This window comes from Trachemys scripta, chromosome 24, assembly GCF_013100865.1.
Source record: "Trachemys scripta elegans isolate TJP31775 chromosome 24, CAS_Tse_1.0, whole genome shotgun sequence".
Classification (NCBI taxonomy): Eukaryota; Metazoa; Chordata; order Testudines; family Emydidae; genus Trachemys; species Trachemys scripta.
This window is the reverse complement of record NC_048321.1, coordinates 2,754,957-2,779,870: the sequence shown is the minus strand read 5'-3', so window position 1 is coordinate 2,779,870 and position 24,914 is coordinate 2,754,957. Positions and strand designations below refer to the sequence as shown.

At 60.2% G+C, this 24,914-nt stretch overlaps 3 protein-coding genes across 7 annotated transcripts; 2 read left to right on the top strand and 1 right to left on the bottom strand.

Annotated features, from left to right (window-relative positions):
• The first annotated feature begins 500 nt into the window (after positions 1–500).
• On the top strand, positions 501–2,160 carry PSENEN (presenilin enhancer, gamma-secretase subunit). 2 transcript variants are annotated; one of them, XM_034756766.1, is made up of 4 exons: positions 501–634; positions 747–830; positions 1,211–1,315; positions 1,828–2,160. In XM_034756766.1, the coding sequence occupies exons 2-4, from the start codon at positions 770–772 to the stop codon at positions 1,965–1,967; spliced, it is 306 nt and encodes a 101-aa protein (XP_034612657.1). In that variant the 5' UTR covers positions 501–634; positions 747–769; the 3' UTR covers positions 1,968–2,160. The 2 variants fall into 2 exon arrangements, with proteins under 2 accessions (XP_034612657.1, XP_034612656.1); XM_034756765.1 differs by lacking the exon at positions 501–634 and having other exon boundaries at positions 641–830.
• Positions 2,161–12,988: 10,828 nt separating this feature from the next.
• Positions 12,989–15,683, top strand: HSPB6 (heat shock protein family B (small) member 6). 2 transcript variants are annotated; one of them, XM_034756522.1, is made up of 3 exons: positions 12,989–13,231; positions 15,010–15,132; positions 15,217–15,683. In XM_034756522.1, exons 1-3 carry the CDS (start codon positions 13,028–13,030, stop codon positions 15,412–15,414), a joined length of 525 nt encoding a protein of 174 aa, XP_034612413.1. In that variant the 5' UTR covers positions 12,989–13,027; the 3' UTR covers positions 15,415–15,683. The 2 variants fall into 2 exon arrangements, with proteins under 2 accessions (XP_034612413.1, XP_034612414.1); XM_034756523.1 differs by having other exon boundaries at positions 12,991–13,121.
• A 1,005-nt stretch (positions 15,684–16,688) lies between these two features.
• Positions 16,689–24,524, bottom strand: LIN37 (lin-37 DREAM MuvB core complex component). 3 transcript variants are annotated; one of them, XM_034756520.1, is made up of 11 exons: positions 24,199–24,398; positions 23,968–24,022; positions 21,683–21,784; positions 20,273–20,348; positions 19,836–19,886; positions 19,421–19,450; positions 18,676–18,761; positions 18,258–18,424; positions 17,787–17,933; positions 17,260–17,333; positions 16,689–17,113 (listed from the first exon to the last, which is right to left on the bottom strand). In XM_034756520.1, the coding sequence occupies exons 1-11, from the start codon at positions 24,205–24,207 to the stop codon at positions 17,032–17,034; spliced, it is 879 nt and encodes a 292-aa protein (XP_034612411.1). In that variant the 5' UTR covers positions 24,208–24,398; the 3' UTR covers positions 16,689–17,031. The 3 variants fall into 3 exon arrangements, with proteins under 3 accessions (XP_034612411.1, XP_034612410.1, XP_034612412.1); XM_034756519.1 differs by lacking the exons at positions 21,683–21,784; positions 24,199–24,398 and adding an exon at positions 24,469–24,524 and having other exon boundaries at positions 23,910–24,022; XM_034756521.1 differs by lacking the exon at positions 21,683–21,784 and having other exon boundaries at positions 24,199–24,222.
• Positions 24,525–24,914: the final 390 nt, after the last annotated feature.

The window sequence follows — 24,914 nt, the reverse complement described above, 5'->3', positions numbered from 1 at the left end:
TTAGCTGTGGATTTTGTTTCCTGCTAGATGGACCCTCCCAAGCCGGGGATAGAACCGAGGACTCCAGGCTTCCAGGCCCGCCCTGCTCTACCCACTAACCCCCCCATCAAAAAAAAAAAAAAGATGGGAAAGGAACCCAGGAGCCCACCCTTGCCAGCCCTGACCCCCGCCCCGGGGCATGCTGGGAGTTGGAGTCCCCACCCCAGTAGGCGAAAACCGGTCCAGCCCTGACCCCCGCCCCGGGGCATGCTGGGAGTTGAAGTCCCCACCCCAGTAGGCGAAAACCGGTCCAGCCCTGACCCCCGCCCCGGGGCATGCTGGGAGTTGAAGTCCCCACCCCAGTAGGCGAAAACCGGTCCTGCCCGGGATCCCCGCCTGGCACCTTCCTGAGCCTCGCGCTCCAGGGGATTGAAGAGCCCAGGGGGACAGCGGGGAGCGAGCCCCGCCCAGTCCCACGAGAGAACGGGACTACAGCTCCCAGCATGCACCGCGGCAGGATGGCCGCCCGCCCTATTGTATTCTGAAGGAGGAATATGTCCCCCAACGTGTACCGCGGCCGGAGCCGATCCTGGGACTACAACTCCCGGCATGCAGCGAGGCAGGCGCATGCGCTGAGCGGGGCTCCGGAAGTCAGGTAAGTGTCTCGGTGGGGGCAGCTAGGTCCCCCCGTCCCCAGTGCGGGGGGCTTCACAGGAGGGTGAGGGGTGTATGGGCCCCTAGGCTGACCCCATTGCTCCTCCCCGCAGCTGCCCGTGCGGCCGGGGCCGCCATGAATCTGGAGCGGGTCCCCAACGAGGAGAAGCTCAACCTGTGCCGGAAATACTACCTGGGTGAGTCCGGGGCCCCCGGCGCCAGGCTGCAGGAGAAGGAGAGGAGAGGGCACCGGGCAGGGAGGAGAGGGGGCGTGCGGTTGCCTGGGTGCTGGGATGTGAGGAGCAGGAGGGGGCACCGGGCAGGGAGGGTGGGGAGGAGAGAGGGAGTGGCAGGTGACCGGGTGCTGGACTAGGGTTTGTAGGCTTGGGGAGCAGCGGGTGTAGATGGCAGCCACCCAGCGGGCCATGTTTTTCTGCCAGCCTCGGGGCTGCCTGCCTTGTGACCCCTATGCTGGTGCCTGGAGTACTGTGAGCTCCTGGTGGCAGTGCCCTGGCTGGCAGCCTGCCACAGCTGTATGGGGTGGGGGTCTGACCCCCCTCTGCTGCCCTCTCCCCAGGCGGCTTTGCCCTTCTGCCCTTCCTCTGGCTGGTCAATGTGCTGTGGTTCTGCCGCGAGGCCTTCCTGGCGCCCGCCTACACCGAGCAGCTGCAGATCAAGAGTTGTGAGTGGGCAGAGTCTGCTGAAGCGGGGGGGGGGGGGCGCACTGGGCACAGTGCTGGGTATGGCTCTGTGCTGGGAGCAGTGCCAAGGGCATTGGGGGCAGGGAAGGGGTGATCGGGACTGAGCTTGGGGGCAGGGACCGGGGGCATGGCAGGTGGTTCCCGGGGGGGGCAGAAGGGGGTATTGGGTGTAGACCATGGGGGCAAGAGAGCTGCACCCCCAATGCACCTATCGGGCAGGGCCTAAGGCATGGAGGACAGTGCCCAGAGGACTGGGAGAGGGTATTGGGAGCTGAGCTAGGCGGTAGGAGGGAGGGGCCCCTGGGGCAGGGCCCGGGGGGGCCATTGGGGCAGGGGACAGGGTCCTGGGCGGCAGGAGGGAGGGGCCATTGGGGCAGGGGACAGGGTCCTGGGCGGCAGGAGGGAGGGGCCATTGGGGCAGGGGACAGGGCCCTGGGGGCAGCAGGGAGGGGCCATGTGACGGGCACCACACTCAGCCCCCTGTCTCTTTCAGACGTCCAGCGTTCGGCCGTGGGGCTGCTGTTCTGGGTGGTCGTGCTGACCACATGGGTCACCATCTTCCAGACACACCGGGCCCGCTGGGGCGAGCTGGGCGACTACCTGTCCTTCACCATTCCGCTAGGCATCCCCTGATGGCACCCCGCTCAGAGGGCATCCAGGGGGCGTCCTCCAGCTGGGACCAGCGGAGGTCACGTTCCTGCCAGAGCTGCTGTTCCTGGCCGGGGTTGCCAGTCCTCCACATGCCCAGTTCTGCCCCGTGATCCCAGCTGGGCTGCACCCCCTGCTCCAGGAGAATCAATAAAGCTGAGGCCCGTTTCACCCTGTCCCACTGGCTCTGCGGCTGTGTGTGGGAGCACCGGCTGGGGTGTGAGTTCCTGGGGGAGAGGTGTGTAGGGCCCAGAGAGGCAGCAGAGACAGGCAAGGACACTTCAGTGATTCAAGCCACCTGAAGGGGGGAAGGGCAGCATGTGAGGAAAGGAGGTGTCCCCACCACAATAGTCTTGGCTCCTGCCTTTCCTGGGGGGACATGCACATTCCCTGCGGGGGTAGAGACCAGAGAGGCGGCATGTAACTTCGCCTGGGTGAGAGCCAGAGCCATGGCTGCACAGCGCTGTGGTGGAATGGGGCAGGGAGTACTGGGACACAGCCATCTCTGGGGAAGGGTAGCTGTGGAACAATCACACATAACGCCACACGGGGACAGCTCCCTCAGTACTGAGATGCAGCCACATCTGCAGGGTAGCTGGGGAACAGCCACACATAACATCACATAGGGATGGCTCCCCCAGCCCTAAGATGCAGCCACCTCTCGGGTGGGGCAGCTAGGGAACAACCACACGTAACGCTGCATGGGGATGGCTCACCCCATGCTGAGATGCAGCCACCACTGGGGTAGGGCAGCTGGGGAGCAGCCGCACAGTGACATTCCAAAGGCAGGTGAGTGCACGCTGTACAATTATAAATGCAGAGGGCAGGAAGGAGCCCTCGGCTTGCTCACGATAATGAGGGATCCCTCCACCATCAAGCCTCTTATGAAGAGCAGGGCTGTAAGTTAGGAGAGGAGGCAGCAGATGCTCCTGTCATCTCCACGCCTGGCTTTAATAAGAGGAAAATTATTATTTATGGTACTTTGGAGCCCTGGGCATGGGGCAGGGCGAGAGAGCAAGGGTAGGATGTGGCCAGGAAACGGCGGGTGGGTGGGAAGAAACAACTGAGATGTTGGCACATTAATGCCACGCTAGAGCCTGGGCCCCAGAAGGGAGCTGGGAGAACTGGGGCAGGCCGTGATGCTGGTTATAGACTGGGCAGGGGTTAGACTGTCAGCGGTAAACGTGGATTTCACTGCGGCCGGCAGCCGAGTGTCTCCATCCTTGACAATTGCCTGCTACAGCTCGGCAGTGTAATGAAAATGCAGCCTGAGAAGTGCCTCAAGTGGAGCTCAGGCAATGTACAGGTGTGTTTTGGCCGGGGATGTTCCCTGGGGTGCTGGAATGGGGTTAAAGCTTTAGCCTTTTGCATCTTGCTGGCGCTCTCATTAAACAATAGACTGAACTTCCCATTGTGTGACATCCTCCCAATTTCCAACAACGGTGACTATTTAAAACAATAGAAATGGGTGGGGAGGCTTAAACCCCATAATTTTGTGCCACTGTGAAAATTTAAGTTGATAATAATTAATAAAATGCTTAAAACTAAACCCTAATATTATCTGCCAAAATGATCAAAAATCAAATCGGATTCTGCCGGCCTGCTTAGAACCAGCAGAACCCGGGGCCTAGGCCTCGTGACGGAGCAGGGGTTGAAGGGTACATGGTGTTCAGAAGTGATGGAAGGAAAGGTAAGAGTTGGGGGGTAGCGTTGTACCTGCACTTGGCAGGATTTTATTTTTCTTTTCTGATTCTGATGGATATGATCAGTTTCTTTTTAAGCTTTTTTTAATTTAGATTTTTGATTTACATTTTCCCAGTTGCATGAGCTTAGGGGTTTCACCATTCTCTTTATGTTCATCAATTTAAATTTCCAAATTGTACCTGTTTTCACTATTCAGGGGCTAGTCTGCCTGTAAATTGTGGTTATTGTGGATGGAAATATTTTAGGTTGGTGTGTCTGCAGTGACACCCCCATTTACTGATAATAATCGAACCCTGCCAAGCGTAGTTTTACAGCAGTGATGTGGAGGCCGTAGAGGAGTCAGAAGTGGCAGTGTGGATAAAACAGAGGCAGTGTAGGTCAGAGATCGCATTGGGGAAGGATCGCAAGAGATAGTCTAGCAGGGTAGTGTCAGGGGTCTGCTATAGACCCCCCCCCCAGGTCAGATATTTATGTGGATTGAGATCTCTAATATTAGAAATATGTCTGTGGAACTGTGGATGATGTCATTATGGGAGACTCCAGCCCACCATGCACAGCTTGGCGAATAAAGTGCAAAGTACTTCACTTAGGAAGGAGAAATCACAACTCCCAACCAGGCAGTAACTGGCGAGGGGGTCGTACTGTAGAACAGGCTGCGGGGGGAGCACATCACTAGTGGAAGGGGGGTAGCAGTGGGATGCAGCTGCGAAGCAGGCCCAGCTCGTTCTGGGCTGTGTTAATGGGTGTGTTGGATGTGAGACACGGGAGGTCGCTGTCCCACTCTGCTCGGCCCTGGTGAGGCCTTGGCAGGAGTCCTAGGTCCAGTTCTGGGTGTGGCACTTTGGGAAAGATGGGGACACATTGCAGTTAGTCCAGACAGCAGCAGCAAAACTGATCCAAGGGTTAGAAAACCTGACCTGGGACGAAAAGAAACACCTGAGCATGTTTAGTCTTGAGAAAAGACAACTGAGCGGGGACCTGAGAACAGTCTTCAACCACGTGCAGGGCTGCCATAGAGAGGCCGGGGATAGTTGTTCTCCGTGCCCGGAGGCAGGACAAGCAGCAATGGGCTTAACCTGCAGCCGGGGAGATATCAGGAACCACTTGCTAGCTCCCAGAGGAGTTCAGTCTGGACTCGGCGTCCAAGGGAGGTCGTGGGATCCCTGCCACTGGAGGTTTCTAAGCCCAGGCTGGACAAACCCCTGTCAGGGCTGCTCTAGGGTTACTTAGTCCCACCTCAGCACAGGGGGCTGGACTAGCTGCTCTCTGAGGTCCCTCCCAGCCCCGCATCTCTGTGATTCCCAGGCAGGCTGGTGACTGAATCCCTCTAACAACAAGTAGGGCCCAGGATTTCCTGGCTGTGGCAGCCAGCAGTTTTCCTCAGCAAAACCCCCTGGGCAGCTGGATCCAAGAAGGGGCTTCGGCACCCAAGTCCTGCACGCAGGGGCCCCCAAGATCCTCACAATCCCTGCCCGAGTCCTGATGCCATAGAGAGAAGCTCTGGGATTCACAAACCAGGTGTTTCCTGGCTGTTGGGGCCAGGCGGGCCTGAGCCAGACCCAGAGAATACCTAACCCTGCAAAGAGGGGCTGGGGGTGTGACTGCTTAGCCTGATTTGGAGCAGGGCTTGGCCCCTGTCTTTCCCCTCCCAGGGGAACCCCTAATATTCTGGCCCAAGTCCCTCCTGCTCCGTGTTGGTTACAGAGCTATAGGGCCAGAGGGAGAAGGACTCTGCGCCTGGGCTTGCAAGGAGCTGGGTTTTATTGGTACACGTCACTTGTGCGGGATGCACATGAGCCCACCTGTCAAGATCTCCCTTGCCTGGCAGCGCCAGCAGACCGCAGCCTGGGACCAGTGCCGCAGCTGAAGGCTCCTTACGTGTCTCTTTAGACAGGGGATGAGACCAGTTTGTGTTTAACGCTTTAACCAGCTTTAGCCTTTCCAATCTCAACAGTGCCTGTCACTGACTATTGGCTGACTCTGCAGGCTGTTGTCTGATCCCTCCCACCCCCACAGTTACCTGCCACGCTCAAAGCGTCACTGGATACACCTTGCAAAGACGATGCTGAGTGCTGTAATTGTGCACAGCCGGGACCGTGCCCATCGCTGCAAATGCTGTAAAACGCAACATCGCTCTTGTCTCCAGTCGAGTCAGCCAAGCCCAGTTCTGCCCCCTGGAAAGCAGGGGGCAGTGCTGCTCTGGGTTAGGGAGTGCAGCACTGCCCCCTGCTGAGCCCCTCACCCTGCTCCGCGGAGCTAGTAACTCTAGAGGGGCAGGGGTCTCTTGCCAGCTGCTGTGTGAAAGACACCGAGTTGCCCTAGGGAAGCGTGGCAGGTTGGCAACCAGGGGTGTTGCCCTGACTCTGAGAAGGGCGGGGTGTCATGCCCCATGGCTCTGGCTGGAGTCTCATTTATTTAATTTCTTCATTAATGAGCTTGACCCAGCATGGGCTGATGAAACCTGGTGGTGGGGGGGGGGGGGGGGGGGAGGATTGGGCAACCGGGAGCCCTGGATGACCTTGCCCATGGGAGGGACAGACAGACGGGATGTGACAGCGTGAAAAAGCAAAGGTGTGGCGTAGGGCCTCTGGTAGGATAGACGGGGGCTTGTCAGTCAGAGGGAACAGGCACCGTGCCAACAGCCAGCGCGCATCAGGCGCAGCACTTCCAGCAGTGGTAGAGACGGGTTAGCGCCGCTGGCCAAGGGGCAGCTCAGAGCCCAGCTGGAGGGGTCCAGCTCTGTGCTGTTTCCCCACATTCCGGACATGGGGGTTCACACTAGACCCGGTACAGCGAGGGGCTGAGCCCAGGCGCAGAGAGTCCACACAAAGCAGGCTGAGAAAGGCTGTACTGGCCTAGAAATGCTGTAGGGGGCGCCAGGGAGTTGCTGCCATGGCTGACACACAACTCCCCATACTGCTCCATGCAGCACAGCGCCCCCTGCTGAGCCCCCGCCCCCTGCTGAGCCCCCACCCCCTGCAGCCCATTGCCCCCTGTTGGGCCCCCACCCTGCTCCCTGCAGCACAGCAACCCCTACTGAGCCCTCCTGCCATGCTCTCCGCAGCACAGCGCCCCCTGCTGACCCCTGTCCTACTCCCTGCAGCACAGCACCCCCTACTGAGCCCCCCGCCTGCTCCCCACAGCACAGCAACCGCTACTGAGCCCCTGCCCTGCTCCCTGCACTCCAGTGCCCCCTGCTGAGCCCCCCCCCCATGCGTGTTTCAGGACATACTTCGGACGCCGTTGCTCCGTCCTTGGGGCAGGGTCTCTGGTCCACTCCAGTCACCGGCTTCACTGCCCCTCTCCTCCTGGGACAGCTGCTGCTTCCCCTAGAACCTGGGGCAGAGAGTTGTGGGCGGAGGGAGAGATTGTCATTATGGCCAGTCAGAATGGAGATTTCTTCCCACCTTACTCCCAGCCCCCCACCTCACTCTAACCATTAGCCCCACTCCCCTCCCAGACCGGAGGACGGAACCCAGGAATCCTGGCTCCCAGCCCCCCCACTTCCCACACCATACCCAGTGAAGTTTCCTAGTCTGGTTGTGTCCCTGGCTGCCCCCACTACCCTGTTGGGAGTGGGGAGCTCAACCCTCATTTAGGACTGTCGGAGCAGTATGACCCCTCCCACGCTCAGGACTGTACCCAAATCCCTGCTCCCTTCTATCCCTCTAGCTCAGCCTCCTGCCCTGTCCCCACCTCTGCTGGATTCTTCCTCCTCACCAGTCCCCCACCAGCCCAGCGCAATTGGGGGGGAGGGGATCCTCGATGTGGGCTAAGCTGGCACCCACTCCCTGCCCCATATTGCTCCACCCACCCCTTCCCCGCCTGTTCCAGGCTGCCCAAGGCTCCCTGCACTGTGGGCTGCGGACCCTGCCATGCAGTGGGAGGCAGCCACCATGTGGGCAGAGGAACCCCTCCCCTCTGTGCCCAGCAAGCCAGGACCTGCATGGCCCCCCAGGCTTAGCGCCCGCCCAGGCCAGGCCTCCTCCCGCGCACCCACTAGGCCAAAGCACAGGAGAGGGCAGCTGTGTCAGGTGGCTGGTGAGTGCCCCTGGGGACAGGGCCCTGAAGTCCACCCCCCTCCCATGTGGCTCAGGATACCATCCCCCCACCCCCCAGGAACCTGGCCTGGATCAGAGCCATGGCCCCAACCCCCCAGCCTCTGGGGACCAAAAGGGGGGGTGGGAATGGTTACTGGGGGCAGCATTTTCCATGAGCCCTGGCACCTGAAGAACTGCCTGTCACAGAGTCACCGGGCAATGCTCTGGAACTGCTCCCTACGAAGCCAGTCAGGACTCTGGGGGAGCCTCCTCTCTCGGAGCAGACTGTCTCCAGGGCAAGAAGCTTACACAGCTTCCACCTTCCTGAGTCTGACTTCGGAGCATTCAGCATCCCCTTCCACACTGTGCGCTTCCCGCAGCGAGTCTGCCTGGGCGGGGCTCCTGCGGAAGCCAGAGTGTCCTGCACCCCAACTTCACAGTCAGACATGACTCTCAGCCAGCGTGTGACACAGAAGGTTTATTAGTCGATGGGTACAGAGCATAGAACAGAACTTGTTAGCACAGAAATCCGTGACTTTCAGCCAAGTCCATCTTGGGGGGGGGGGGGCGGAGGGGAGCCCAGAGTCAGGGCTCTGGTCCTCCCCCTGTGCCCCAAGCCAGCCCGGACGGAGACTGACTTCCAGCTGCCTGGCCCCTGCCCTGCCCATTGCTCCTCCTCCGGCCTTTGTCTCGCTTCCCGGGCCAAGAGTCACCTAGTCGTATCCCCCTCCTGGGTCTCAGGTTACGAAGGGGCGGCCATAGCATTCCTGCAGGCAGCTAGTACAGCCCCCACAAAAGTCACACACCCTTATTCCCACCACCTAGACACTGGTGCAATACACAGGGAAACTGAGGCGCACACAGCATTCATGCAGAACAGTAAGACTCTCACAACATAACAAGGGAAAATCCCCACTTCGTCACCCTCCTAACTTCCCCTCCCTCTGCTAGCGAGGCCCAGCCTTGCTTAGCGTCCCCACCCTGCCAGCCCTGCACCCGAGCACCCTGGCTGAGCCTCAGCCCACAGACCCAGCTGCTCTGACGTCCTGGGTCAGAGCCCAGGGGGGCCTCTAGCGCCAGGAGCCAGAGGACACAGACACACACACGCACTCACAAGCATACGCCCAGGTGTGTGCCCCAAAAGACAGATGCACAAGCAGACACCCTCCCTCCCCCAGTGCACACACAGATTTCTCCCCCCACAATGCACACGTGTGCATGGCAACAACCCACCCACACGTTCCCCGATAGCACCTTCCCCCCCATACACACAGACATTACACACACAATACACACGCACACCCAACAATATGCACACATCTCCATGCAAACACACCCACCCCCTGGCGGTGCACACACACGCGCACGCAGACCCACACACCCTCTGGCTGATGCACACACACGTGCCCAGCACACATGCATGGATCCAGTGGCAGTCGTCAATTTCCACTCATCTATTTTGGGCGCTGGGAGTGCCCAGCTGGGAGCCCAGCCTTGGCTCAGCCTCAGCTCCCTGCTTGGAACCAGCCAGCCACATGGGGCTCAGGATACTCCCCCTTCTCCGCCCTCACCCCAGAAAAGACCCCCCACACACACACTCCAGGGAGTGGGCTGTGAGCTAGGCCACTCCCTGCTGCGCCCTGTCTGCTGCGGGTCGCCCCAGTCTGCAGCGAGCGCATTCCGCACCCACTATGGCAGGCAGCAGCCAGGCTGACATGGCCTGCGGCCAGCGCTGAGTCACAGGCCCCAGTTTACCTGCTGACATCCCCAAAGCCCCTTCCAGTGGCCTCGCCCAGCTCCCAGTCACAGGGCTGCATAGGCCCAGGCTAAGGCCCCCGGTACTCCCTGTACTGGAGAGTTCAAGTACAGCCTGGCAACAGGACCCTTGCAGGGTCACTCAGCAGCGATAGAACGCAGGAATCCTGGCTCCCAACCCCCCTGCTCTAACCACTAGCCCCTACCCCCTGAGCCAGGGATAGAACCCAGGAGTCCTGGCTTGCAGCCTCCCCCACTCTAACCATTAGACCCCACTCCCCTCCCAGAGCTGGGGCTAGCACCCAGAGGGGCCTAGTCTAGAGACCAAGCCCTGGCCCCAGGGGATGCAGCGGGTGGGGTGTCTCTGGGGCGGGAGGCACCAGGACCGAGCCTGCTCCCCAGGCCTGGCTGCTCAGACAAGTCCCGGGCGTCAGGCCGGCACTAATTACAGGGCCCCACCAGCTCCTGCGTTCAGAACAGGTGAGACAATCGGCCCAGCCCTGGCACATCAAAGTGGGAAAGCAGTGTAACATCCTGCCGTGGGTCTCACTGCTCCTCGGGCCAGAGTTCTCTACCCTACACAGCCAGCACGGCTGAGTCCCAGCTGCTCTGCCTACAGCGGGCGGTGGCTCAGCGCCGGGCGAGCCGTCCCCATGCAGTATTATATGCGGCTGTTCCCCAACTGCCCCAGCCCAGAGGTAGCTCCCTCTCAGCACCCATTGAGCTGTCCCTGTGCAGTGTTGCTATGTAGCTGTTCCCCAGCTGCCCTGGCCCAGAGGTGGCTGCATCGCCTGGTGAGCCATCCCCATGTGGCATTATGTACAGCTGTTCCCCTCCCACCCCACCTACAGGTGTCTGCATCTGAGCACCAGGCCCTTGTTCTGTGGGTGTTAAACCCCGTGAGACAGACATTGCAACACTGATTTTGTAAGTGAAACTTCCCAGCCCCCAGGTCAATTTTTATGGTCCAGGTTTGAGCTGAGTTAGTTCAGCTGTTTTGCATCAGGGAGATAAACACCCTTTCCTTGCCAGAATGTAATGCTAGAAAGGGGGAGCCAGGACGCCTGGGTTCTCTCTCTGGCTCTGGGAGGGGAGTGGGGTCTGGTGGGTTAGAGCAGTGGGGGCTGGAAGCCAGGACGCCTGGGTTCTCTCTCTGGCTCCGGGAGGGGAGTGGGGTCTGGTGGGTTAGAGCATTGGGGGCTGGGAGCTAGGACGCCTGGGTTCTCTCTCTGGCTCTCGTCTCCTGTGCCCTGCCTGCACTCTCTCCCTGCTTGTAGGATCAGCCTATCACTGAAGGGCCTTTGTGTGTCAGCCACTGACACCCCCTGTGTCCACAACCAGGGAGCGAGGCAGTAGGATGGAGCTTTTTGGTGATTATTGCGCTGCTATGGGGGGCTGGCTGCAGTGGCCCAGGGGGAGACAAAACCACCCAGGCCTGTGGGGATCCGGAGGCTGGGCTGGGGAGTAGCTGTGGCTGGTGTTTTCAATTCTGCTGTGACTCCTTGCGTGTGGCTGGGCTGTGTGTGTATCTGGCTGTCTGGGTTTGCAGCTGTTTCAGGGCTCCGGCTGTGGCTGTTCTGTGTCTCACTGTGTTTGTGGCTGTGTGTGTCTGAATGTGTCTGCGTCTGTTGTGGGGCATGGGCTGTAGCTGGTCTGTGTCTTGTGTTTGCAGCTGTGTGTGTTTGTGGCTGTGCATGTGTTTGTGGCTGTGCATGTGTTTGTGGCTGTGCGTTTCTGTGGGGGGGGGTCTGGCTGCATCTGTGGGCTGTGGCAGTTCTATCTCGTGTTTGCGGCTAGCTCTGTGTGTGTCTGGCTGTGGGTATGGTTGTGTGTCTTGCTGTGTCTGTGTTTGCAGCTATGCATGTGTTTGTGTCTGTGTTTGCAGCTGTTGTGGGGCTCAGGCTGCAGCTGGGTCGGTGTTTGGGATTCTCTAGCCGTGTCTGGGGCTGCGAGCCAGGTGGCACGCGTGTCCAGCTGTGGCTCTGTAGCTGGGTTCGTATCTTTGGCAGGTGTCATGCCAGGGACATCGGGCAGTGTGCGGGATTCGTCGCGATGTGCCCCTGCTCACACCCACAACACTCAGTTACACAGAGACCACCAGCTGGGCACGGACCAGAGCTGGCGCCCCCTAGAGGGGAAAGGCCCCATTCCATGCCGTGGGGCTGGATTGAGCTGGCATCCCCTAGAGGGAAAAGGTCCCGTGCCCCATTCCCCATCCCCCATCCGAGCCAGCCAGTCCCTCCAGCCCCCCATGTGCGGCATGCACTTTAGCCACAGTCCCTTGGCGGATGCCTGACACATGGGCTAATCCCTGATATAGTAACATGAGCACATTTGGCCTCAGGCTTTGGGCACAGAATCTTGCTGGGTGGTACCTAGGACAGAGAGCCTTAAAGAGACCCCTTGTTTTACCCCCCCAGCCTCCACTGCCCTCTCAGAGCTGGGGAAAGGACCTAGGAGTCCTGGCTCCCAGCCTCCCCCCCCCCCCATCCTCTAAGCACTACACACAATGTTTTTGCTTATTCAAGCCAGCTAGGGACACTGCTGCTGTGAGCTTCCCTGCAGCAGTGTCCGTCCCAACAGGACCTGGGCACTGTGAGCTTCCCTGCAGCAGCATCTAGCCAGGCAGGACCCTGGTAACGGAATCTCCTGGACAATGCTCCTTTATTCCATGCCCAAGCCCCTCCTGTGCCCAGCCAGCCCAGCCTGGCTCTGTGTCTGGGGCACAGCTCCCCAAATGGGATTGGGGGAGGTTGGGAAACAAATGTGCCCTGTGCCTGGGACTGGGGCAGGATGCAGGTGCTGGTTACCCACCCCAGCCCATTCCCCTGCCCCTCCCCAGCACACACTGCATGCAGCGCCCTCCCTGGGCAGTGGCCCACAAACGTGTGGGGTGGGTGCTCACAGAGCTGGGAGGAGGGGGTGGGGGAGGGGAGCCGGGTCCTGGTGGGGTGGGGGTCAGGGGTGAGGGGCACAGTCTGTTGTGTGTGGCAGCCAGCCTCCCTGAGGGGCTCTCATGGGGGTGGGGGTGCACAGAATAGGGCTCAGACAGACACACATACATGGGAGGGGGGTGTCCGTCCCCCAGCTGGAGGGGCTGAGCTCTGGGGGGGCGGGAGGGGCGTGTCTGTCTGTCTGTCCCTGCTGGAGGGGCTGAACCATGGGGATGTCTGTCTGTCCATTCCCCCAGCTGAAGGGGCAGAGCTGTCTGTCTGCGCTCACAGCTTCCCAGACCCCTGGCCAGGAGGGACTCCCCACTCCTCCCCCAGGCCTGCAACCTGCCCCAGACTCGGCCTGTCTCTGGTGACAGGCGGCTGGGGATGGGGGGTGTTGCCCACCCTGTGTGTCTGTCCGCATCAGTGCAGATCTGTCTGTCTGTCTGTGCCGGTCCTGCCTGGCCCCGCAGGCCTGGCAGGCAGCCCGGCCCTCCCCTTGGCTCAATGCCCAACCATCCCTCCTCGCCCAGGCTTCTAGCGCCTTCTACGCCCGTGGGATATAAGGCCCTGACGCAGGGCGAGTGCAGACAGACGCCCCGACCCAGCTGCCATGGACGTCACCATCCAGCACCCGTGGCTGCGCCGGCCCCTGGGCCCCGGCTTCGGCCCCTTCCTCGCCAACCGCCTCTTCGACCAGCGCTTCGGTGAGGGGCTGCTGGAGAGCGACCTGGCGGCCCTCTGCCCTGCCGCCGGCCTCGGCCCCCTCTATGCCCGCCCCCCTGGCGTGGCTCTGCCCGACACCGGCCTCTCCGAGGTGGGTCAGGGGTGGGGCAGGCGCCCCTCATTGCCCCCTATCCCTGCTCCCCTTGCTGCCCCTGCTCCCTGCACCCCCAAACTCCTGCACCCCCCACTGCCCCAAATCACTGCATTCCCTCACTGCACCTCCACTGCCCCAATCCCTGCATCCCTTGCTGCACCCCAAATCCCGGCACCCCCCACCCAAAGCCCTGCACTCCCTTGCTGCACCCCAAAAACCTGCATCACCCTCGCTGCCCCCAAATTCCTGCACCCCCTCACTGCCCACTGAATCTCCACACTCCCTTGCTGCACCAATCCCTTCCCCCAATCCTTGCCCCACCCTCACTGCACCCCAATACTCCTGCCCCTTACCCTCACTCTCCCCAATCCCTATACCCCCCAATCTCTGCACCACTGACTGCCCCCAAAATCTCTGCATCACCACATCCCTGATCCCCCTTGCCTCACCCCCTGGCCTCACCTCTGTGCGTGGTCTCCACCCTTCCTGTGCAGCCGCACCAACCCCACCCGCTGCTGGCCCCCCGGAGCCACGTGGGTCCTCACCCACCCATGAATGTCCCCCACTCTCTCTGCACGCCTAACTCCATTATAGCCTCCACCCTGCACCCCCAATTCTGGCCATGTCCCCTTGCTGCATCCTATAATCCACACCCCTTCTGTCCCTCCCTGCATCCCCATTCCCTGCTGCCCCCCCCGCACCCCTAAATCCAGGGCTAGCCTCTGCTCTCTGCAACCCCAAATCCAGGTGTTTCATGTGCTCACTGTACCCCCAGATCCATGCATGGCCTGCATCCACTCTGCACTCCAAATTCTGCTCTGCCAGGCCCATACTCCAAATACCAGAGCCTCACCCCAGTGCCCCAGCCAGGGGTATGAGCTCCCCCAGGGCAGTGGTGGGAGCAGGGGGACTGTGGGGGTGCTGCTGTACACAGGCATATTGGGGTGCAGGTGCCTCCCACCCCTTGGAGCCCCAGCGAGCAGGAGAGGGGTGACAGGGCAGAAGCAGAGGCTGCCCTATTATGGTAACATTCCTGTGCCGTGCAGCACCTGCTGCCAGCTGCTCGGGCTGCCGGCCAGGGGAATGGGGGGGAGCAGCTATCTCTCCCCCCCAATTCTGGACCCTGTTATTCCATCTTCCCCCAAGCTCTGCATCCCTCACCGCACCAGCATCTGCAGGGCCAGGCAGGGGCAGCGCTCAGCTGGAGGGCTGGAACTCCAGCACTACAAGCTTCCCCCAGTAGTGCCCATGCCTGGCCCCAGCACTGTGAGCTTCCCCCTGACAGTGCCCAGCCCTAGGCACTGCAAGCTTCCCTTCGGCAGTGCCCAGCTCTGGCCCCCAGCCCTACGAGCGTCTCCCCCCTCCCCCGGGCTGCGAGCTGGCCAGCCCCTGCAGTGCCCAGCCCCCCCTGAGCTACCTCCCTGCAGTGTCCATCCCCAGGCGCTGCAAGCTTCCCTCTAGCAGTGCCCAGCCCTGGGAGCATCTCCCCCTCCCCAGCTCTGTGAGCTTCCCCGACAGTGCTCAGCCCCAGCCCCCACCGAGCTCCACCCCACCCCCGCTGCAGTATCCAGCCCTAGGTGCTGCGAGCTTTCCTCCGGCAGTGCCCAGCCCAGGACTTGCAAGCTTCCCTCCAGTAGTGTGCAGTCCCAACCCACAGCGCTGCAAGTTGCCCCTGGTCAGTGCCCAGCCCTGGCCTGTGAGCTTCCCTCTGACAGTGCCCAGCCCCAGTGAGTTTAGTCCCGGCAGTGCCCTCACCCGCTGGTCTGCCCCTGCAGATGACACTGGACAAGGATCGGTTCTCGGTGCTGCTGGACGTGAAGCATTTCTCGCCTGAGGAGCTGAGCGTGAAGGTGGTGGGTGACTACGTGGAGGTGCACGCCAAACATGAGGAGCGTCCGGTATGGCCCCCCCCCCCGCCCCGGGGGTCCCCCCCGGCCCTCCCCCCCCCCCACACACACTAATGCCTTCTCTCTTGCCCCCAGGACGAGCACGGCTACATCTCCCGCGAGTTCCACCGGCGCTATGGGCTGCCCCGGGGTGTGGACCCCGCCACCATCACTTCGTCCCTCTCGCCCGACGGCATCCTCTCCATCACAGCGCCCACCAAACCAGAGGGCAAGGCCCAGGAGCGCACCGTCCCCATCACCCACCAGCAGAGCCCCACCATCACTGGGAAATAGGGGGGGGGCAAGGATCCGCCTCTACCCCCCCTTAGGAGTCAGAGGGTCCCCCTGTCCCCATTAGGGACACCCCCACCCCTGTGGGCATCACACTCCCCCAGCCCTTTGGGACAGCAGAATTTCAGGGGCTCCCCCTTTCCAGGCCCAGGGGAGCAGAGAGCTGGGATTTGCTCCTGCCCCGCCCCCTGCTTTGCAGGGTCTTTTCTTATCTACGGCTGGTGCTGTATGAAGCCGGGAGCTCGGCCAATAAACTCCACTCACCTGCTGGACCGGTGCCTCCCTGTGGTTGTTTTTGAGGGGCACTGCTGGGGGTGGGGTGGGATTGGATTTCACCCAGGGGTGCTGCCTGGGAGGAGGGCAGGGAGCGGTGGTGATAAGTCACAGGGGTGCATGGTAGGAATTGTGTGCGGTGGTTGATCTGTACTTGTTGGAGGACAGGAGTGGTGGTCAGGATGAACCTGGCTGGGGTTGTTTGGCAGTGGGGGCAGGTAGTGCGTAGCAGAGAGAATGTGTCAGGGTGCATCTGTTTAAGATTATACAGCAGAATGCGCCTGTTGCCCAGGGCTGTGCATGGCAGGCAGCAGTTTGGAGTTGTATGTCAGAGCATAACAGGGGTTTGGAGCTGTGAGGTGCGCCTGTTTTCTGGCACTCTTAGGGTGCACCTCTTGCCTGGGGCTGAGAAAGATAGCCAGGGTGGCCCTAGGCCATATGTGGGTGTACCTATGGCTGCATATGTGGGGTGGGGGCGCTGCAAGAAATACACACGTAACCATACTCACAGGGGCATGGATTACAGTAACACCCCCCACTCCGCTCTCTCACCCCATGCTCCCCCCAGGCCCCACATACACTGCACCCCCTCACTAGAGCTCCGGTGCCCTGTCCCACCCTGACACCCACCCCAGCACCCATGCTGGACAAGCTGCCAGACACTGGCTTGCCAGGCCACCAGGGTATGGTCAATGCAAATGCCCTGCTCCGCCCCTTTGCACCAGTGCAGCAGCATGACATCACTGAGCCACACCCCTCTGTTCTTGAAGGGAGGAGGACACTCAAGGCTGATTAACCCTTTGTGCAACAGCTCAGGTGGGGTTTACAGGGGTCTGGCCCCACCTGAGCCCCTTTACCCACAGTAGTGAGGCAGGACCTCACTTCTCAGCCATCCCATCTCCCTGCCCCTGCTGCATTGCCTCCAGCTGTGAATTCCCCCCAAAGGGGGCTTCGCCCTGGGCTACTCCGGGGTGTTGTCCCCCTATGACACAGATGAGGCAGGCGCCAGGGACTCCATTTATTGGCTATGTTGGAAGGGGGAGGGGGGAGGGAGAAGAGAGATGGTGGGATGGGAGACTAGGTCCCCTTACATGCACTAGCCGCTGACTCCACTAGGGGGCAGCCCTACCCCACACAGAGCCCAGCCAGGGGACAGAAGGGGGGGTGTGAGGGGCAGCCCCGAGCTAGACCACTCTCCCCAGCACCAAGCCCAGGGTATGAGGCTATTTTCTATTAGGAATGGCCCCTCCCCCCGGAGGCGGGGCACCCAAGTGGCTCCACTCCCAGTGGCTGGGCCTCAGCACAGCCCCACCCCCAGAGGGGGGCCTGGGCAGGGTGTGGGGTCCATCACTGCCGCTCGTACATCTCCTTGAGGATCTTCATGCTCTCAGTGTAGCGCAGCTGGTTCCGGTGTGATGCCTCCTTCCACCTGTGAGGGGAGCAGAGATGGGGCAGGAGGGTCAAGAACCCTCCCCCCGCTCAAATTCCCTCACCGAGGCTGAAGCACCCCCAACCCACACTCCACCCGGGGGAAGAACACCCTCCCTCCACCCCCCACCCCTCTGGCACACCCACCGCTGGCGGATCTTCTTCCAGCGCTCCATGTTCTTATAGATGAGAGAAGACATCGAGGGCCGTGCATCAGGGGTCTACGGGGTGGAGAGAGAACATGTCAGGTCGGGGGGGAGAGGGGGGGAAACCTGGGAGAGAAGCCTGCAGGAGGTGGACACCCGGGGGGGAGGGGCAGTATCATGGTTGGCGCATAGTGTGTGGGGGGAGATGGGAAGTTGGGGAGTTGGGGGGGGTGGGCCCCAGGAGAAGCGGGTAGAAAGAGTGTCGGGGCGGGGGTAGAGAGAACCAGGTGGGAGATAGGAGGCAGGCAGCCTGCAAGGCTGGGACCCAGTATCGGGGGCCCCACGGAACCCATGGAGAGTGGCGGGGCAGCAGTCTAGGCTGTGAGAGCAGCATGGTGGATGGGGGGGCAGATTGAGGGGGGCTGCAGCACCCCCTGCAGATGGGGGAGGGAAAGGCCAAAGCTCAGCTGGCACGAGGCCCTGGGCAGGGCAGGGGGTGGACATAGCCGCCTGGGGCCCCTTCCTCACCGTATCAGGGAGTGACTCCCCATCCTCAGGCGGCAGTGGGGAGGGTATCCTGGCGCTCACAGACTCCCCGCCTGCATTCTCCAGGCCAGCACACGGCGGGGGCAGCTTGTACACATTCTGGCTCTTCCCGTTCAGCCCCTCAGCCCCCTGGGAACGCAGAGCAGGTCACGGAAAGAAGTGGGGGAGCCCCACACAGCCCCTCTCCCATCCCAGCCCCTCAGCCTCCTGGGAACGCAGAGCGGGTCACAGCAAGGGGTGGGAAAACCCCACACAGCCCCTCCCCCATCCCAGCCCCCTGGGAACGCAGAGCAGGTCACATCAAGCGGTGGGGGGACCCCACACAGCCCCTCCCCCATTCCTGCCCCTCAGCCCCCTGGGAACACAGAGCGGGGGTAGGGGACACCCCACACAGCCCATGCCCCATGGGGGGGGGATGGGACCCCACACAGCCCCTCCCCCCACATCCCCCACCTCCTCATCCTCAGGCAGGGCGGGCAGCGGTGGGCTGGGCGAGCGCTCCCTCTCGCGTACAGCGGGACTGTTCCTCATCCAGGCCCGGCAGATGGGGTACAGTGGGGTGCTCTCTGCAAACTGCGCCAGGTCCACACTCCGGTCAAACAGCTTGATGATGTAGGTGTCTGGGGGGTCAGGACAGCAAAACCGTCAGATGGGAACCCCCTCTAGCCAGCCCACCGCCCAGGATCTGAGCCTGCACCCCCTGGAGTGGGGGGGGGGGGCGGCGTATGGCCCCATGCCCCATTCCCTGCCCCCTCAACCCAGCCGTGTTCCAGTCCCCCGCCTCCCCCGAACCAGCCACTCCCCTGCCCTGGGGCGAAATAGGAGCCAGCACCTCCTAGAGGGGAAGGCCCCATGCCCCACCCCCACTTACTCTGTCTCTGCTGGCCACTCTCAGTCAATCCATCATCTGTCTCTTTCCTCTTCTTGCGCCGGTGATGGGAGAACCGTGCTGAGGGCCTGCCGGGGGTTGGGGGGGGGGGGGCAGATCAATGGTGGACGGCCAAGCCCCGACACCTCCAGGGACAGAGGCCAGGCCATAGAAGGGACTCCCCGCCATAGGGCCAAATGGGGGCCCAGACATATGGAGCCTTGGGCATGATCATGAGAGAGGACCCAGCCCTTCCCCACACAGATATTCCCATCCCAGCACCGTCCTGCCACCCCCACACCCCACAAAAGGCTCACCCAGTGCTGAAATGCAGCCAGCTCTGGGGTGGGGCAGCTGGGGAACAGCCACACAGTGACTATCGCCTGAGAATCTCTAAGCCCTTTAACAACAAACAACTTCAGCCTCATAATGCCCTTCCAAGAGCTGGGGGTGTCACCTCCACTTCACAGACAGAATTGAGGTGCTGATTGCAAAGAGACTGCATCAGGTCAAATGGCTAAAGAGGGAGAGAACCCAGGACTCCTGACTCTGCCTCCCTCCCAACCCACCAGACCCCACTCCCTGCCCACAGCTGAGAGAGAACCCAGGCATCCTGGTTCCCAGCCCCCCTGCTCTAACCCACTAGACCCCAGGCCCCCATCTGCTTGTCCGTCTCCTGTCAGGGTGGTGTCTGGGCCTGGCAGCCCTATGGCGCACAGTGAGGCACCATGCCGCTGGAGGTACCCACCTCTTCCCAGCCGTGGAGGGGGAGGAGTCCCTGCAAAGACAAGAAGAGAGGGGAGGTGAGGCCCGAGGTGCAAGGCCCCCCACCCTTCTCAGGGGCAGCAGGCCCCAGCTGTTAGACATGGTGCCCCCTGCTCCAATCCTGCCTACACCCCTGACCCGGGAGGAGGAACGGGGTCTGAGGAGCAGGGTGGAGGTCAGTGGGGTAGAATCTGCCCAGCTGAGGGGGGGAGGGGAGGGGAAGCTGAACCTGGCTGGGGTAACACAGCGCTGCATGAAGGGGACAATCCAGACACCCCCACAGCTCAGCGCTGGAACGTTACGGGCCCTCCAAGCTCTGACTTGCTTTCTCAAGTGGCCCCAAGAAAAAGGCTCCCCCCCCCAACCCTCCCAACAGCTCCTGGCCGGAGGCTCCTTACTTGCTGAGTGGGTCGCTGGATGTCTTCCCGGCGTCCTCGTCCATCTGCTCCCTGCAAGGAGCGTGTCAGTCCAAATCAGAGCCAGCCCAATCCCGTTCCCAATGGCATGCGACCCTGGGGGCCCAGCCCCTGAGCCAGCTGACCCACTGCCGTGGAGCTGGAGGGACCCAGCACTCCCAAGAGGGGAAAGGCCCCATTGCCATTCCCCCCGCCCCTGAGCCAGCCAGTCCCCCGCCCAGGGGTCCCCCTAAAAGGGAAAGGCCCCGTGTCCCTTTCCCAGCTGCCCCAAGGCAGTCCGTTAGACTCCTGTCGTTGGGGTGGATTAGAACCGGTGACCCCTAGAGGTGAAAGGCCCCATATGCCCCCAGCTCTGTTCAAAGCCCAACTCCCAGCCTATGCTCTCACACCCCCACCAATCTGCGTGCGTCTCCACCCACCGGTCCACATCGCTTTTCTCCAGCAGACACTGCAGCACAGCATCAAGGCGGCTCCGGGCGTTGGTCGTCTCCAGATCTGCGGTGGGAAGTATAACAGACACATGGAGCCCTGAGCACGATGGTAGGAGAGGAGCCTGCGCCTTCCCACATAGCCAGCCCCTCCAGGCTCTGCACATCCCAAAGGGCTCCACGCACAGGGATGGTTTGCGCGGCGCTGGAATGCAGCCATCTCTGGGGCTGGGCAGCTAGGGAAGAGCTAAACACACAAGCTACAACTGGCCAGAGCAAAGGGGTTAGCACCTTGTCTCTTGGGGCTCTTGTAAGGTTAGAATAGAACCCAGGAGTCCTGACTCCAAGCCCTCCCCCCCTTGCCACTAAACCCCACTCCCCTCCCCAAGCCAGGACAGAACACAGGAGGTCCAAAGACTGCTTTGGGACAGGAATTGAAGAAACCTGAACACAGGGAGGCAAAACAGAATCTGTCATGTTGTGGGGGGCAATCCGGGGGGGGGGGGGGGAAGAGTTGTGTCTTCCCTTACCGCAACATGTCTCACAACACCTTGCTACTGTAGCTGCCTGCCTGGGATGCCCCCGGTCAGGACCAAGCATGCGCTCCATGGCCAGGTATTGGGCAGCCCTCATCCAACACTTTTGCTCCAGGAGCCGACCTGTGATACCCAGCCTTGGATACCAATGGGTCAGGTGAGTCCATGCAGTATCCAGCCCGGAATCTCCCCAAACTATATGTTCTGAGATGTCCAGCCCTGTCCTGGGACAATCAGAGGGAGGTTTGGGTCTGCTGCTTCTTTACAGAGTCAATAGCCCACTGTTTGTTACTTGAATTGAAGTTCCCCAACAGCTGAGTTCAAACACAGCCCGGGATGGGTCAAGATTCAACATAAATAACGTTCATGTAATTCCAAAGAGAGCTTTGCAATGAGTTCAAGTGGCAGGAACAGTTACAAGAGAAAGGGTCTAGTGACTGAAACTTAACAAGGCAGACGTGGTGGAAGGTAAAAACCTCCCCATGTCTCCACCAAACTGGCTGACCGAACCCCAAGGGCTGGATCAATCCCCCAAAGTCAAAGGGGGCTAGATACTTTGTCGTCTTAGGGGCCAGCCAGATCACCTGGCCCCTCAGAAATGTCAAGGACAAAAGCCTATTTCAGCTGTGAGATGGCACCGTGGGGTCTGTCCCACTACCACCCCGCTGGAGTTGTCTGCCAAGATGGAAATCATTTAATCCTGCCTCTGCTGGTGTAACCAAATGCACGAGACATGTGCTTGGCTATCTCCCTCCCCCCACACCATGGTAGTGTGCCATTTGCCTCCCCCCTTTGTGAGTGTGGTGGGCCTGTTTACATGACATTCTCACGGTCTTTCAGAGTACTGCAGGAGTGGAAAACTCACCCTTCTGGCTACAGTGGGGTAGCTCCTGCTCGGCTGGCAACCACTTGCCAATTATCATTTCAGTTTCCATCCATAACTTTGCACCAGTTGCCTGCAGCCACACTGCACGATGATATTAATACCCAGTGAGTCACAAGCTTTCCGTTGGCACTTCCCAAGGCATATTTTGTACAAAGGGTGTGAATCCAGGCATGCTTCAGGTCCCCTGCCCCCCTTACAACGCTGCAGGAGGGTTACCCGCTGGCTGAAGCCAAAGGCCCCGTTTCCTGGACCAGGATCTGTTCCCTTTCTATGTACAATTTCCATCTCATATCCTTGGAGCGTCACGCTCCATCAGAGCGGTTTGGGACTGGAGCCATCATGCTAATGCAGAGTGATCGGTTAGGCCCCAGAATTTCTGTTGCACTGCCCACGCTCCGGCCCGGCATTCTCTTTCTATGACAGAATCATTCTGTTCAGCGGGTGTCAGATTCTTGCTTCAGAAAGCAGGTGTGTGTGTGTGGGGGGGTATTACTGTCCCCTGATTGCATTAGTGCAGCCCCTAACCCAGCAAGTGAGGTGTCTGTGCACAGCTCAAGCTAAAACAGGCTTCTCAGCCAAGATTTTCTGTCCCTTATCAGCCCTCGACCTGCCTTCGACCACACAACGTTGTCTGGCTTTCTACGCACATCTGCGATTGCAACTACAATGTCACTGAACCCACATGCCCAGAGAAGCTGGGTCAGGGTTCTACTGTCCAAAGCAAACATTGCAAAGGTTGATTGTGCTATAAAGATGGGGGGGGCGCACCCCACAGGCGCTGAACCTCAATGATAAGCAATTGACTCAACAGGCTGCATACGATATTACGTATTATCAGAGGGTATCAAGGGAGGTCTTTTCTGAAAGCTAATGACATGCTTGGTGATGAATATCCTGGGGAGATGTCTGTTTTAGTGCTACGGGGGAAATACTGACACTTAGTGAGGTTATGTTTTACAGCCTGTGTCCACACACAGGGAGAAACAGCTCACTCCAGCCAGGCAGCTCCCTGCCTTCCAGGAGATTAAGCAAGGTGTGATCACAACCAACAGACAGGCCCATTTACACAGACCATACAGGGGATGGGAAGCCCATGGGAAACAAACAACCTGCTGCTTAGAATAAGTTCTCTGAAGGAATAAGGCAAGGACAGAAGCCACCTCTGGCACCCGTCACTAGACACAAGAGATCAGAGCTCTTGCAAGCTAAGAAAAACAGGTCTTTCCACCACAGGGGGCTTGAAGTTTCTGGAACTGAATACAGGTGAGAAATCTGCTTAGGTAAAGTTCTTGCACCTAAAAGGACCAAGGAAGCCAGCGTGTTGTGTTTTGTGACCTGATTGAGGCTGGGAAGAGCAAGCGGGCAGACAGACCATCTTGACCACCACCTTGATAGATTGTTTTAGACATATGTTTTCACTTGTGTTTTACCTGTACCCCTTTCTAACTTGATTGTTTTTACTTAGCATCACTTATGTCCTATTGTTCATAAATGGGTCTTATTCTTACTACAAGCCAACTCACGCGGTGTTTAAATGGCGGGTGCATTCACTCCGGTGAGGTTAATAAGCTGTGATGGGTGGGTGTCTTTCGAGGAGCAAAGGAACCACATTACTTCTCTGAACTTGCTAGAAGAGGGCTGGACGTGGCAGAGCATACTCTGGGGGAAATTCGGGACTTGGAACACATTAGGGTCAGCTTGCTGGTGGGGCTGCAGACAGCCTGCTGGTCCAGGGCTGTCTAGCACACACTCAAGGTGTGACCTGCATGCTGGTAGATTGCTGCTGGATGCTCGTAGCCAAAGCACTGGAAGGCACCCCAGGCTACAGGGCAAGTGGAGACAACCCCTCACTGGGCTGGACTGCACCCTGAACCCTGACCAGACTGTCACAAAACTTGTCCCTTTGAATGGCTGTGGATGCCTGGGTCTGCGCCCCAAAGATCCTGGATGGCAAGCGACTGGGACCCTCCACTCACCAAAGTATTTTGAGGATCACAACATGCCCAGGGTGGATAGAGCCCATGCAGAGACAGGCATGTAACCCCAACTTCCCCCATGACCACCCTCCCCCTGGGGGTGTAGGTTCTGTGGCCTCCTTAGAATGGATCAGCCGCTGGGCACAGAGCAGCTGTGGGGGTGGGAAAGTCTTTCAGTGCCTGGCTGGGGGGCAGCTGGAATCCCAGACTAGGTGTCTGGGGGTGCCCACCCTGCCATCTGGTACCACCAGGGTTCTTCAGGCAGATCCACAGAGTTACGGAACCTACCCTGCTTCTCGAATTCCACCTTCGTAGGTAGCATGGTGACCTGGGGCCGGGAACCCTGCAGAGAGAGAGACACCGGGGGTCAGAGAACGTGCTATGGGGACACAGCCATGGAGAGCAGGATGGGGTCTGGTGGGTTACAGACAGGGGGCATTGGGAGTCAGAACTCCTGGGTTCTATCCTGGCTCAGAAGGGGGATGGGGCGGAGGGAAATCAGAACCCAGGAGTCCTGACCCTTTCCATGCTGAATCAGGTTGCCAGATTTTTCAACAACAACCACCACCACCAGCTCTATTGGCCCTCAGGAGTCCAAAATAAGTCACCAACCAGCTTGTAAAGAGAACTGGAGCGCAGCCCCCCCACTACCCTGCCAACCTACTGCCACAGGCCTGCATCCCCCACCCAATGCAGACCAGGCCCAGCCCACCACGCACACACAAACCCGTACACACCAGTGCAGACCAGGCAACAGCCCAGTACCATACACCCCCCCACTGCACCTACCCCACTCTCCTACGGGCCAGGCCCAGCCCCGGTATCACCACCACACACCCCATACTCTCCCCCACAGGTATCTTCACCGCCCCACCATATACCTCTCAACCCTACCCCCACGTATCCCACAGACCCACCCCATCCTCTACATTCCTTCCATTTCCACAGCCCCAACTCTCCCCACGCATAGTTCTACCCCAACCTACCCACCCCACATTCCCCATCAACCCCCACGCTTCCCCCCACACACCCCTCCGAGCTACCCCACACATATCTCACCTCCCCACCCCCACTCGGCCCCCCACATAGCTCCACCCTGATCTCCAGCCCCACCCACCCCACTTTCCCCACCCCCGAACTCTCCCTCCATAGCACCCCCCCATCTCCAACCCCACCCACCCCACGTTCCCCATACACCCCTTACACTTCCCCCCCACCAAGCTACCCCACACATC

Excerpts from the sequence above, each read along its gene's own strand:
- PSENEN (XM_034756766.1), top strand. The coding sequence starts at position 770 with ATGAATCTGGAGCGGGTCCCCAACGAGGAGAAGCTCAACCTGTGCCGG. Across the intron at positions 831-1,210 it reads GTGCCGGAAATACTACCTGG|GCGGCTTTGCCCTTCTGCCC; the intron begins GTGAGTCCGGGG and ends CCCTCTCCCCAG. Across the intron at positions 1,316-1,827 it reads GCAGCTGCAGATCAAGAGTT|ACGTCCAGCGTTCGGCCGTG; the intron begins GTGAGTGGGCAG and ends TGTCTCTTTCAG.
- HSPB6 (XM_034756522.1), top strand. The coding sequence starts at position 13,028 with ATGGACGTCACCATCCAGCACCCGTGGCTGCGCCGGCCCCTGGGCCCC. Across the intron at positions 13,232-15,009 it reads CCGACACCGGCCTCTCCGAG|ATGACACTGGACAAGGATCG; the intron begins GTGGGTCAGGGG and ends CTGCCCCTGCAG. Across the intron at positions 15,133-15,216 it reads CCAAACATGAGGAGCGTCCG|GACGAGCACGGCTACATCTC; the intron begins GTATGGCCCCCC and ends TCTTGCCCCCAG.
- LIN37 (XM_034756519.1), bottom strand. The coding sequence starts at position 24,521 with ATGGGGTGTGTGGTGGTGATACCGGGGCTGGGCCTGGCCCGTAGGAGA. Across the intron at positions 19,887-20,272 it reads GAGAAAAGCGATGTGGACCG|GGAGCAGATGGACGAGGACG; the intron begins GTGGGTGGAGAC and ends CGCTCCTTGCAG. Across the intron at positions 18,762-19,420 it reads CCCTCCACGGCTGGGAAGAG|GCCCTCAGCACGGTTCTCCC; the intron begins GTGGGTACCTCC and ends AACCCCCGGCAG.